General features: G+C 46.4%; 1 protein-coding gene across 2 annotated transcripts in view; it reads left to right on the forward strand.

Moving 5' to 3' along the window:
• Positions 1-2164: 2164 nt before the first annotated feature.
• Positions 2165-14138, forward strand: part of RBM20 (RNA binding motif protein 20) — a 185796-nt gene continuing 173822 nt past the window's right edge. Inside the window, exon 1 of one of the 2 annotated variants that reach the window (XM_058671388.1) lies at positions 2165-2551. In XM_058671388.1, coding sequence (XP_058527371.1) covers positions 2385-2551 — 167 coding nt within the window. In that variant the 5' untranslated portion in view covers positions 2165-2384. The remainder of the gene's footprint in view (positions 2552-14138) is intronic. The other variant, XM_058671391.1, reaches the window with a different exon arrangement.

Below are 14138 nucleotides of genomic sequence, written 5' to 3' on the forward strand. Positions count from 1 at the left end.
TACCTTTGTTCCCTCAACCCTGTTGCAACTCAAATTTCAGGAACGATCTAAATTTGCACAGAAATTGCAAATCAGAAGCTATAAGCATTGGCAATGGGATTTCTGAAAAACATCTTGAGACTCATCCACTTTTCGCTTTCTGATTTTGAAAATTCCAAACTTATAGAAAGGATGCAAGGAAAGTTCAATGACTGTGTGCATTTACTTATTGTTGCTTATATTGTTGTGTGTTGGCACATCACTTTCGGGATGCAGACAGCTGCGTTCTTGTGATGCAGCATTTCCCCTCCTATTTTTTTTTTTTTTTGCCAGTAAAAGCGTTAGAGGCAGACTTAATCATATCTGCTTGAGATTTCCTGACATTCAGCTTCTTGGTGGTTACAATTTGTTCTGTATGTTTTGTTTTGTTGTTGGCTTTAAGAGTGGCATATAAAGAATTTTTGTAGTAACTGCCAGATTGAATAGATCCTGAGCCAAACACACAGATACAATATTCCTAATTCCAACAGTGACTCCAAGCGGGATCACTTCCCTCCTAGTTTGTACCACATTTGGTCACTGACACCCAGAGCGGCTGGCTCACTTCACTGACAAATTGCAGATCTGGTCTCAGAAACAGATTAAAAAAAAAAAAACTTTAAATAAACCCTACAGGACCCTTCTTTTGAGATTTTAAAGCATTCTTAGAGGTGCTGGAAAGGATTTTAATGCAAAGGTAAGTAAAACTTTGTGGCTTTTTGTTCTCTAAATTTCTGGAAGAGCGCGATATTCATTTCGGGTCATTCCCCTGCACTAAGGTAGTTTGGTGTGGGGAGAAAACGGAGTCCCATGGAAACCTCAAGCCAGCAATTTCGCCAGAGAAAGCAGCGGTGAGGGGACGAACCAGCGTTGACTCTTGTTCCTGGCGCCTTCTCCCGGTGCTGAAACAAAGGCGGCAGCCAACACCCTCCATTCGATTCTGCCCCCCCCCCCCGGGGACAGTGAGATCCAATTTTGTAAACTCCGACGATCTGATCTTTATGACTAACAGCAATGAAACAACTTTATGTGCCGCTGGAGACACCGGAGGAGCAAGAGGAGGAGGGTGGGAAGACCAAGAGGAATGGCAGAAATCAAGGCAGGCGCAGGTGCCCCGAGGAGCTAGGCAGAAGAAAGCACTGCAGGGGATTCAATTGGCTGCCAGGTGTCAGAGGATGTAGTTCCAGAATTATCTTCAGCGTGGCTGAGGAGAGGGGCACAGGTCGGCTGGAGCCCACCAACAAGCCTCTAGGCCGTGGGCAGCCTGAAGTGCGATCCGACTCTTAGGAACCAAGGCATGAGTTCCTCCGCTCTTCCAGGCCGTGGGTGTTTGCAGCCCGATGGCGGGGCTCTGGTAGCCCCTTTGAAGCTTCTGGGAGCCTGGGCGCTTCCCGGTTCCTCCTCATCTCCCAGCCGCGCGCCATCACCCGGAGCTGTGCCTGGCCGCGCGACAGCTCAGCCTCTGACAGGTGGACCGGTGCAACCCGAGCTTCGAGGCTGTGGCGGCGGCCGCACGGTGTGGGAGAACTTTCTCCCTCACATGCTCACTGAAATTTGGTCAATAAATTAACGATGTAAAATGCACGCTTGGGTTTTGTCTTGGCGCTCGAGCGGGTCGTAACGGGATCCTTCAACCCAGGACGGCCCTACTAGCTGTTTCTGGGGACCCCTGAAATCAGCATCTGGATTGAGCCCTAGGCTTACGGAGCTCCCCTACCAGGGGCTGAGCCCGAGCGTTCGCCCCGCGGGGTCGGGTTCCCTGGGCGTGAGGGGCAAGAGCCAGACTCCCCCGTCCCCTGCCGAGCCCCGAGCCCTTATTGAGACCCCCGTGGGGCGTTCCGGGCACCCCGCTGGGCAGGGGCCACGCGAGCGTGCGCTCGCCGAGCGCGGGGCCAGCCCGAAGGCCTCGCGGCTCCCGGGAGCGACGAGCGCGCGGCGGCGGGCCACGGGCTGGCGTGCGTCTCGCCTCCTCACGCGGTGCGTCCCCGCGCTGAGGCGCGCCCGGCTCGCGACCCGGCGGGCGCCCGGAGCCGGCGGGCAGAGCTCCGCGGACTGCCTGGGCGTCCGATAGCCCCCGGCTGCCGAGCGGCTCCGGCCGGTGGGGAGACGCCCCCAGGGCCCTGGGCCCCCCGCCCTCGCTTGGTCAGGCCGCAAGAGGCCGAGCGCGCGGCGCGACGACGAGGAAGAGGAGGAGGCGGCGCTGCCGGGACTGCCTCCTCCCTCTCCGCCCCTCGCGTCTCCTCCCCGCGCCACCGGGAAGGACAACGGGACTAGGCACGGGGACCCCGGCCAGTGAGCGCCCGTGTGCCGGGACCGCCCCTCCCGCGCGCTCTCTCGCCGCGAGCCCCGGCCGCTCTCGCCCCCGCATGGTGCTGGCAGCAGCCATGAGCCAGGACGCCGACCCCAGCGGTCCGGAGCCCGCGGACCGAGATGCCGGCTCTGTGCCCGGCGCCCCGGCGCCTCCCGTGCCCCCGGGCCCGCGAGGGATGCAGCCACCGCCGCCCCAAGCCGGTCTTCCTCAGATCATCCAAAAGTAAGAGGAGGGAGACGGGAGCCAGGAGCCGGAGGTGCGCTTGTCAGGACCCAGCGCGGGGGTCGCTTGGCCTCCTGGCGTTTAAAATTCTCCTGTCGATCTCTGGGCAGTGTCGGTGTCACTCGGGCTGAGAGACTGGGTGAAGTTATTTGGGGGAAATGATCTGGTGGGTTTCTTTTTTCCGCCTCAACTTCTTTCCTCTTCAGGGATGTTACTAAAATAGCTCAAACTGGGGAAATGGTCCAGAGACTGTTTTCATCCTTGTGGTCCTCTGGCCTCTGGAATGTGTGGCGAGTGGTGCATTAGTGCGTGTGTGAGCGTTATGCGGAGCAGGGACAAGCGCCCTGCACGCACGCGTGAAAACACCTCAGGGGTGGCCCTGGAGTCACCCCTGGGGATGGGGGTGACAAGGACCGCAGGCAGCCTGCTTTGCCTGGAAAGTGCAGGCACTTGGTGAGGAGGGCCCCTTGATGCTCTGAGCTGCGCCACTAGTATTACCATGTTGTGACTCGCGCTAAACTGCGCGACTTGCATCGGGTGTTCTATGGCTTTTCCAACACTGGGGCTGCGTGGGTCCCGGTCAGGGGGTCCCGAGATGTACTTCCAGCCAATTAGGCGCACAGACAAGTAAAGAGGGCATGTTTTGCCTGGGTCGTTCCTTCTGGTTTTGGACAGGGTAAGGCCTAGAACGTAGGTTTCGTATTTGAAGGATCTTAATTCCCCTCGGGGTCTTATCCAGTGTGTCAAGAAGTTCTTGGAACTGCGGTAAGGAGTGTAGGAAAGTGGCCGGAAAGCGCTTGGGGACAATGGCTTAGGCTCCATGAATTCCGCACAGGGACGGTCACATCTCAGCACAGGGACGGTCACATCTCACCGTGGTGGCTACGCAGGTCGTGCTGATGCTTCGAGTTATGTAAACATTAAAATGCAGTCCGAGAAATGCCGAGGGACAGGCTGTGGGGCGGCAGGTAGCACTTCAGAACTGACAGTTTTGAAGACAGAAGAGCCACATTTGACATCAAGTAGCGCCGGTTTCGTATTTCAGAACAAAATGGTGTCCTATTTTTGACTGAGGGCATATTAACGCCCATGTATGGCAGTTTTTTTGCTATACGGTTTGATGTCTACTGTAGCTTTCCATTCCTGACAGTTCCTCCACTATCTGAAAATCAAAATCTATGATTTTTCTATTGTTTTTACCAAAATTATTTCAGCCAGCTTTTACCAAATCTGATTAACAGGTTATGTAATTACATTTTCTATTTGGTCCTTTGTGTGAATATAAGCCAACAGAAAAAAAATATTCCAAGTCTAAAATTTACTTACTAAAAAACAGGCAATTCCCAGTTTGATCAATTGCTTATTTATAAACGTCTACTGCACTTCTCATTGCGCCAGGGTTTGGGGGCTTGAAATTAGGCTTGTGGAATTGTTCACATATTTGTCACCACTTTGCATTTTTCTATTCATTTACTTTTAAGGTAGGAGAAAACTGAGAACTTTATGTTTCCGGGAAATGGATGATAGCTATCCATGTAAGAAATATTTAGAGTTGAAATGAGTGTCACTTTGTGGAACATGTTTTAATGCAACGGGTCATTAATAACTTGACTGATAAATTCACATCTACCCCCATTTAGGGAATTCTATGTCTGGAGTACGTTATCTTACAAGATAAGAAGGAGGTTTTTCAAAGATGGACCATTCTGCTTGCCTTCCAAGAGTCAGGCCTCAAGGAGTGCCTGGTGGCCCTGCGCCAGTTTGCGCCGGTTTGCGCTGGTTTGCGCCGGTGCGCCGGTTGCGTGTTGGGATGCGGGTCTCAGATGGGTGGATATGCCACCAGGAGTTGTTGGTGCACCTCAGTTTCAGAGGCCTTTTGTATAAGCATGATGTGGGGCTGTGCCCCCACAGCACCTGCTGAAATTGCGCTGGAACTGGACATAACGCGGCAAACGCCTCTCAGGTCAATCTTTAATGCGCTGAAACCGGAGCAGGTTCTTTTGAAGTGAGGTTTGCATAATTTAATCTGACAACCATTTCTACACGGTGGCGAGGTGCTGTCTATATCAGCCGTCTTTGAAAAAAGGTGGTGCGACATGGCGCTGGGCCACAGGAGCAGGGTCCATGGACCTTTAGATTGGGGTGTTTTCGTGCCTTTTGATTGGAGTGTTTTCATGGGCTAGAGTTTCTGATGAAATTATTTTCAAATGCATTGTAAATACTAATTTCTCTAATCGTTTTAGTGAGGTCATTATGTTATGCCCAAGATAAATTGTGGCCACTTTCAAATTGATGGGCAGGTGGTGATTAAGGGTTGTAATTCCCCCTCCCCTTTCTTAATATCTGTGCTTACTGACTTTTATTCGTAATGGCTTTGATTTGGGGCAAAGTCACTGATTTTGGCAAAACAATAGTAATAGAATAAAAACCATTTCCTGTTCACTTATGTGCTATTGGGTTTTCTGTTGTCTATTACATTTAGTAGCTAAACACATGAGGGGGAGACAACAAATAATGAGGCTGACTGTTGTTTGTTTTGCAGAAGTATCAGTAGTTATGAAGGTTGTTTTTCAAGTTGATTTTTAGGGGGCACTTTTGTTCCAATCAGGATTATTTAGTATCCTATCTTAGCCTTGTTAGCTCCAGTGGAAAATCATGCGTACCTTCTCTTCTGTCCACCCCAACCCTGCCAATATTAACATTGTCAGTAAAGATGATCAGCCATGTTATAGAGCCATATCACTAATAGTGAATGAGATTTGCTTTCAGATGTTCATTCTCCGGCCAAGGTGGAGGTATTATTTTTAGATGACATGGGACATTATTTACATTGTTTGGGCAGCAAAAAAATACAAACCTGAACATGAGATTTCTGTGAGTTTAGGAATTCAAGACATATATGTGTGTGTGTGTGTGTGTGTGTGTGTATGCACAACATATTAGAAGACAGAAGACTTGGGGCATCTTGGTGCATGGTTTTTTTTTTAAGATTTTTATTTATTTTTATTGTAAAGTTAGATATATAGAGAGAAGAAGAGACAGAGAGGAAGATCTTCTGCCTGTTGATTGACTCCCAAGCTACTGTAATGGCCGGAGCTGAGCCGAGCCCAAGCCAGGAGCTAGGAACTCTTCTGGGTCTCCCACACGGGTGCAGGGTCCCAAGGCTTTGGGCCATCCTTGACTGCTTTCTCAGATCTCAAGCAGGGAAGTGGGGCCTCTAGGACATGAACTAATGCCCATATGGGATCCCGGGGCATGCAAGATGAGGACTTTTAGTCACTAGGCTACCATGCTAGGCCCTTGGTGAATGTTTAATGAGGATTTATAACCTCAAACATCCAAGTTGATTTTGTTTTAATAATATGCTTTATAATCAAATCTAATCCTTGATTTACAAGAAGTTATCTGTTAACTTTGATGAACTTCAGAAATGTAAAGTTTAACTGCAACTTAAAAATTCTCATTAGGGTGAAATAGAGCTACTCAATTCTGTGTGAAATGTTGAATCCACTGTGACATGGGACCATAAAGTATATCACTAATCGTGGTGACAATTTATTAAATGGATGTACTTTTATGAAGTGGGCACATGTGTCATTTTCCTAAATTATTTTGTTTTTAGCAAAATATTCCTGGCTAATGCATGACATTGGATTTCATATTTATACTCATATTTAACTTGAGTATCGGTGACATAAAAATTATAAATATAGAACAAGTTTTGATTTAGAATGTGGTAGCTAGTGTCACTTGTATGAAAGTGTTGGTGGCTTATGAACTCATTAACTCAGCTTTGATCTTTTAAAAAGGTTTGTTTAATTTTCATTTGTAAGTTAGAATTACAGAGAGGAGAAACAGGTCTATCTTTTGGTTCGCTCCCTAAATGACTGCGATTGTCAGAACTGAGCCATGACCCAGGAGCTTTTCCATGTCTCCCATGTGGGTGAGGGGCCCAAGGACTTCAGCCACCCTCTGCTGTTTTTGCAGGCCATAAGCAAAGGAGCAGCCACAACATGAACTGGCACCCATATGGGTTGAAGGGACCACAGGAAGGAGCTTAGCATACTACCCTAGGGTGCTGGCTCACTGTCTTCTCCTAGCTGTTAGAACCCTGTCTGTATTTTAGTGCTAAGTGCTCTTCGGACTCAGAGTAGGAAATGTTACAAGTTGCAGCTCCAACTGCAGAGGGTTTTTACAGAATCCTGCATTTGGAAGGGTCTCTCTGTAGCTCTCAGTGAGTGAGAGCAGGCCCCATGTGTGTAATGTCCGCCCACACTGATGGGCATACTGATAATTATATGCAAAACCAGAGGAAGGAAGCAAGGATTTCCTAAAAAGGGCGATTACTCACATTCATATCTGGTCCTTGTCTGAGGAGAGAATGGAATGTCTAACATCTGCATCAGACTCTAATATCAGTTTGAGCTTGTTTTTTGGGGGGAAGTAAGAATACAGTTGTGGAAGGAATTTTGGAAATATTTAATACCATCGCAGACTGTGCATGAGACAAGCACTGGACAAGGGGGCACATCTGAGTGGATTAAGCACTTACCCAAATGGGAGGAGAGGACAAATTGTTTCTTAGATGTTTGAAAAGTTTTCTTTGCTACTCTAGAAAGCCTCTTCAAGGTATATTTTTAAAAGACATTTTGCTAGAGGGTTTGTTGTCATTAAGTAGTTTTAAGGAATTCTGTATTTATCTGGCTAGCAGCTTTTCTCAAATTGCCAAAGAGATCAGTGTTATGAAATGTAGAACATTATTGCCATTCGTCACAGTGAATGGCTTTACGTATGGTGAGCTGAGTGGTTCTAATACCAGCAACTGGAGGGGACTGGGAAGAACTGCTACACCTCTTTCATTCTTCCAGTCACTTCGTCCACTTCCTGCTTGGCAGTTTCTCAGTGGTTTAAAAAGCCCAAATCTGTGCATTGGAATGTGAACTCTGATCTGTCTTTGCCTGTCCCCATCGTCACAAGAGGGAACCCCAACAGGGTCGATGGGCAGTGAAATGACCCCACATGATCCAGTTTCTCTGGACGTCGTCACCAGAAGGAACCCCAACAGGGTCGATGGGCAGTGAAATGATCCCGCATGATCCAGTTTCTTTGGATCATCTCTGTTTTTCTTGTGGCCACAGGTTCTTGACTGCAGTTTAAACTATTATTTCTTCTGTGCCCACAATAGCTAATCTTCAGGTAAACAAACGGCTATTGCTCAGCTCACAGCCAAGAAAAGCAAGCACGGAAGGACAGAAATGAAACTGGGTGGAGCAGAATGGGCGCACTGAGAGTGGAGGAGCCTGAGGTGGTGGGGTTTTGGAAGTTCCCAAAGCAGAGCTCCCCTCTCTATTTGCTGACCATGAAACTTTCCCCAGACAGAAACTGAAGGGGTCTCCTGCACCCCCTGATATGATCTGTCGTTCCTGCCCCCATCATGATCGAGTTTGGGATGGTTTAATTGATACTGTTTTGTATGTTTGAACAGGAGACCCCTGGCTGGTGTAAATGACCAATAGCTATGTTCAGAATGAAGTGTTGAAAAGTTTTGCAGCAAGTAAAGTGATCTGCATTCCAGAATTAAGGCAAAGATTATAGTTTGTGATTTATAGAAAGGGACATATGGCAATTCTTTTTCTGGTTAACGAACCCAGCTGGATCTTGGTTAAAGGTGTATTTTCCTAGAGGCCTTTTATGGCTTGCTTCTACCCATGCATGGACTGGGAAAAAGTGCCTCCAATTAAAACGGCATGTTTCTGAGCCAGGAATGCGAATTTGGTTTCTAACACCACTGGTGGGCTGACAGTTTGATGGCTTAATGGGTGGTCACTGGTGAAATTCCACCCAGCCTAGGAGCTGGACAGGGTTTCAGGATTTGACATTTACAGATAGCAAGTTTGGGGACAAGTCAAGGCCTTAAGCTGTTTGAGAAGGACATGCAAGGGAAGGACCTCCTCCCCCTAAATGTTCATAAGGGTTTGTGTGTGTGTGTGTGTGTGTGGCAGATGTCCGTGTAATACAATGAAGTCTTTATGGTGGTGGAAATTTTGGTTGAGCTAGTTGATCCATCCTTTGCTCCAACTCCTGCTGGATTTTATAAGATAAGTAAGTTCTCTGATCGTTTATAAAGTGGCTTTTCCAACTTGCTGACAGCAAATCCTTAGGGGAGATGGCCTGTATCAACGTGAATGTACTTTATGGGTAAAAAGGGAGCAGTTAAGCAATTCACATGAGGATGTGTTAATAACTTCGAGGTCAGTTTGCCCCATAAATCTTCCCCTGTGTTCAGAAACGCAAGGCTGGGGTCATGCATGTGTTTGAGGGGTGGTTCTCACCCCGTGAAGACATGTTTCATGCTGCTTTCCCTCTCTTTAATGTGGCCATTTGCTCTGCCTTTCCCATGCACCTGCTTTCTCTCCATCATGCTAATGACCCATCGGCTCAGCCCCAGTTGCCGAGGCCGGCTCTGGCCTGCCAGCCCCCACTTCCCGCTGTCCTCGCTTCTTAAACACTTTTCAGCTTTGCAGCTTGTCTACAGATACTTTCCCAAAGTTGTTTTTTTTTTTTTTTTAAGATTTATTTTATTTTTATTACAAAGTCAGATGTACTGAGAGGAGGAGAGAGAGAGAGGAAGTAGAGCTGCCGGGATTAGAACCAGCGGCCATATGGGATCAAGGCGAGGACCTTAGCCACTAGGCCATGCTGCCAAGCCCTCCCAAAGTTGTTTTTGAATTTTGTTAGTCTTGCCCTTTTAGCCGAAATGCCCTTGTCAGGAGTAGACAGGTGAATATCTATGTTTACAAGGACACCTTAATTTCAGTCATCCTTTTTGATTGGTTTGTTATGAATTGGTGATTGATTTGCCTGGTGGTGTCAAGTGTAAAAGGAGCGCCTCTGCTTCAAATTAATTACTGAATTTCTGAAAAAGGAGGTCAGGAAAGGAAAAAAAGAAAAATCAGCCTTGCTCTGGGAGTGGGTGACCTGGACAAGCCAATTAACCCTCCTAATCCAACCTCTGCAGGGATTGGAAATGATTGGTGGTAGTTCCTCTGAAGAATAAAATTACACAAGTCTGTGGGAGTAAGTGTTAAACCTTATGGACACAGGTTTGTGTTTGTGAGACTGTCCATGCAAACAACAATAACAACAAAAGATAATTAAAATGCTTTCTGCAGCATTTGCTGATATTTGGATCCATGAAATTATTTAGAATTACAAAAGTAGACACAAACAGCAATGAAAAGGAAGAAGTTTTATACTGTCTTGCAATCGCTAAACAACTTGAATGGGTTTACAAGTAATCACTTTGAAGCCTTAATTATTTGGAAATGTTAAATACTGGTATTCCTAAAAAGAAACAAGGCGAAAGCATACCGTTTTCTACTTAGGAAGCCGACTCAAGGATTTTCTTGCCTCTAAGCTGTGCTGAACGCAGCCGGCCAAGTCTGTTTGGAGAACCCGGGACTGGCGAATGCGGTAGAGGAGCTGGGCTGCTGTGCGGCTCTGGAAACCAAGACGCGCAGTCGCTCGGCTGCGTGGGCTGCTGGAGCCGTTGGGCGGTCTGGAGGAGATTGTTAAGTCCCCAAGCTGGGCTGTGGGCTTGTCTCAGGGGCCTCTCCCTCAAAGCGTGGAGGGTTCCTAGACCCTCTGAAAGATTCAGTTGTCGCCGGGACCCTACTCTGTGTCCCCCTGAGCTAGGAGAAGGTACTGGAAGGTGAAGGGTAGACTTTGATATCTGAAGCTTGATTGCATTAAAAGAGAGATGACTTGTGCGATTAAATTGTTGCTCTATCAACTTGATCATGGTACAGAGGATGAACACGAGGCTCTGTTCCAGTGTGTCTAGAAGAGTATCAAGCTGGAGACGGCTGAAACGGTCTTTAGTTGGGAAAATAAACCGTGTGCCAGTAGAAGTTCAGGCACTGTCCAGCCATTGCGATGGTGCTAGTAGTCTGCGTATTTTGATACGGAGGGAGGACCGCAAGTACTAACGAAAGATAAATCTACAACCAGGAGATATACAAGGATCCCTTTTGTTTTTCTTAGAGCATGTACGCTGATGCCTGCAAAAAAAATTTGAAGAGCCAACACAGAAACGGGCTGTGGCTCTAGCTGGTCGGTGCCGTTACCATGCTTTATCTTTTTTCCTCTTCTGTTTTCTTTTAGTGAGCCTGTGTTACTTTTACAATCATAGAACGCAGTAAAGTTATTTTTTCAAAAGCCAAGAAAGAAACAGTGCATGTCACAGGATGATTGAAGGCCGAGGCTGTGGCCGACTGGGAGGAGAAGCTGTTTCCAGCCAGAGATGTGTCTTCCGCTGGACTGCCTGGGAACAGTGGGAGAGGCGTACGCCGTCTAGGTTACTCAGTTCTCTGCTTGCTCTTCTCGTATCCCCAGGAGTGTGAGCAGAGCACCCTCCGGGTGTTACCTCTGCCCTTCTGCTACTCCGTCTTTTGTGGGGGGCGGACTGGGGGCCTGTCCTGAGCACCGCAGGCTCTGCTCCTGCTCTTCTTTGCTCTGCTCCTCTTGGTTTGGGGTGACCCCTTTTTCCATGTCCTTACTAGGGAGAAACTCAGCATCCACCTGCTTTTCACATCCCACAACACCTTGTGCATACCCCTCTGTGGTGTGAGGATGACCCTCTGAGCCAGTATTTTTCTGTAAAGGGAGTAAGTGCATTCCTGACTTCTCCCTGCCAAGCCAGCTCCAGGCATGCCCGTTATGTCTTCTCCCACCTCTTCTCCCACCTCTTCTCCTGTTTACTTCAATTCTGCTTCAGCCAAGAGCGTACTTTTGGTTGGCAATAAAAAGAAAGTAAATTTTGCTTTCTTAAAATTTCTTGCTGTTGTGTGTGTGCGTTTTCTCTGTTATTGACGTCTTTCTCTCTCTCTCTTTTCCTCAGCTGTTTAAAAGTAAATTGTAAGGCCGTGATTTAATTTTGTCATCATGTCTAAGATCATAAGTCCTATTTAACTTTCTCCATCAGAAAAAATGTTTTTCTCTTCTAAAAATTTGTTTTTATTTGAAGGACAGAGTTACAACAGAGAAAGGAGAAAGAGGAAGAGGAGGAGGCGAGAGAGAGAGATCTTGCAGTGAGGAGTTCCTGCAGATCCCCTGCGTGGGTTCAGGAGCCCATGCACTTGCACTTGAGCTGCCCTTCTCTGCTTCCCCCAGGCCATTTGCAGGGAGTTGGATGGGAAATAGAGAACAACCGGTTCTCCAAGTAGCAGCCATATGGGGTGCTGGCACCATAGGTGGAGGCTTGACTGGTACACCACAGCTTCCAGCCAGAGTCAAAATGTCTCTTATAGCTGGCTTTTGAACTATGTGGTTCAGTCCTCAAGAGCATTTGTTTGTGATGCCTCTTTCAATCTACTGCATGTGCTTGATCCTTTTACTAGTAGTTTGTAGGCTTCTCTTGCAGAATGAACCCTGGTCTGGATGTGACTGTTTCCTTACAACAGATTCAGGTAATGAGTTTGGGCAATAGGATATGGGCGACATGCGTGGGTTCAGCCATTAACATTTGTCTGGACAAATTTTTTAAATGCACAGATATTTTTAAGGCAATAGGTGGAATTAGAAAGATAACTAGAGATAGGGTTTAAATCAAACCACCTTGCAGGATGTTTGCATGGTACCAGCCTTTAGGTATTATCCGGATCTTCCTGATCCTGTTTTAGGAGGACTTGACTTATAGCCCAGTTATTTGCCTCCCAGCTCCTGCAGGTGCATGCTGTCCCCAGGGATGCTGTACTTTTTCATGTTGCTCTTCCAGCTGGAGTGGGAAGGAGGTGCAAGCCCGTGAGGTTTCAAGAGGCATCTCCCCCGAAGCGGTGCTGGCTGCTTGTGGAGCTCTCGCTTGCCTCCCCTTCCCAAGCACTGTATGAAGCCGACTTGGATGAATGCTGGAGTTGCTTGGTGACCGCCAGCTTGTTCATGCCTTTTAGATTGAAGTTACATGGCTATGTTTGCCTCTTCCAGTTTAGTACTCTTATTTTCACACACAAAATATGTTTGGGCAGGGAAAGTGGTACAGTGTTCTAAAAGCAGTTTTATCACCACTGGCCCTGAGTGTCAGTATTCTCAGCTGTAAAAAGGAACAGTGATAATAAAGTAACTAATTTTCAGTGGGTGCTTCCTAGGTGCCAGTTCCTGCTGTTCCGTGCATTTTACAGCGAGGAAAGCAAATCACAACCTTGTGAAGATTCAGAAAAGCTAAGAAAAACATTGTTTATGAAAGAATTGGCAAAATCAAACTGGTAAGACGTTGAGAATGGAGAGTACTGTATGATTCAAGTCGTCCATTTATTTCCACACCAGTATCTGTATCCTTAAAACAATTTCTGGAAATTCCCTTATTTACAAAAATATTATAGAAGACATGACCACAATAAGTTTGAAAGTAAGTTATATTTAGTTTGAGACAAACTAAGCAATCCAATTAAAAGGTTTTTTTTTTTTTTTAAACGATTCCTTTTTTTTGTTTTCTTGTAGCTTAAAGTCTGCGTTTTGGTTTAAAAGTGACATCTATATCCCAATTTAAATTCCTTGAGCAAATCCAAGTCTGGCATCTGGTTCCCCTTCTTATTCTGGTTGTTATGCATGTTAGGCAAGACCTGAATTTGATGCTCATAGAGAGTATATAAACACTTATAATCCTCACAGCATGTGCTAAGATAATAACAGATAGTTTGATTTGCAAAGTGAGGCGCTGCCAAGGTCTACCAGAGCATTTTGAACCAATTCAGAAAACCAGGATTCAGCAGTGATTAAAGTGTCTTGGGCTCCTATTAATAGCCAAAGGAATTCCTGAGTCGAAGCACCGCCACATCAATCTCCGTTAGTCTCTGCCAGGCGAGCTTCTTGACCCGTCTTCACTGATGTTGTTAAGGTGTACTTTTGCTTTAAAAAACCGTAGTATTTAAAGGCAGACTGAGTAGAACCAATATATCAGGAAGGGACTGTTTGCTTTTGACCTGAGGAAGGGTTTATGGTAAAGTTTTGTTATAAAGTGCATTTCTTGGTGAATTTTAAATAGCAGCTCAGTAATTCTGGAATCTCAATGGTCCATCCAAAACTCTGTCATACTTTTCCATATTATGGTGAAACACCCGCTAAATCACCAAACAACTGATATAATGAAGTTTTTCTTGCTTTTTCTAACTCTAACTTCTCCCACTTCTGACAATTGCTGGTCTGCTTTATAGCACTGTCAGTCAGTTTACATTTTGTACAAAATAGAAGAAAATGTGCACTCTTTTTTCACTTCTTTCACTCACAAATATTTTTGGAAATAATAATTTAAAAAAATTATAGTAAAATATACATAACATATCTTTATTGGTCAGTTTTCTGTTGCGTTGACAAAATGCCCAAGATTGGGTGCTTTAGAAAGGAAAGGGGTTTAATTTAGTGCATAGTTTGGAGACTGAAAGTTCAAAGTTGGGCAGCTCCATCTCTATAGCCTCTGGTGAGGGTCTATCTCATGGACTGCCATCCCAGCCTAGTGGAGAAGTGGAAGGGAAGTGGCTGCACCCAGCAAAGGGCAAGTGTGTGGGGTGGCCTCCATTTATGACAACTTGCTTTA

Source organism: Ochotona princeps, chromosome 13 (assembly GCF_030435755.1).
Source record: "Ochotona princeps isolate mOchPri1 chromosome 13, mOchPri1.hap1, whole genome shotgun sequence".
NCBI lineage: Eukaryota > Metazoa > Chordata > Mammalia > Lagomorpha > Ochotonidae > Ochotona > Ochotona princeps.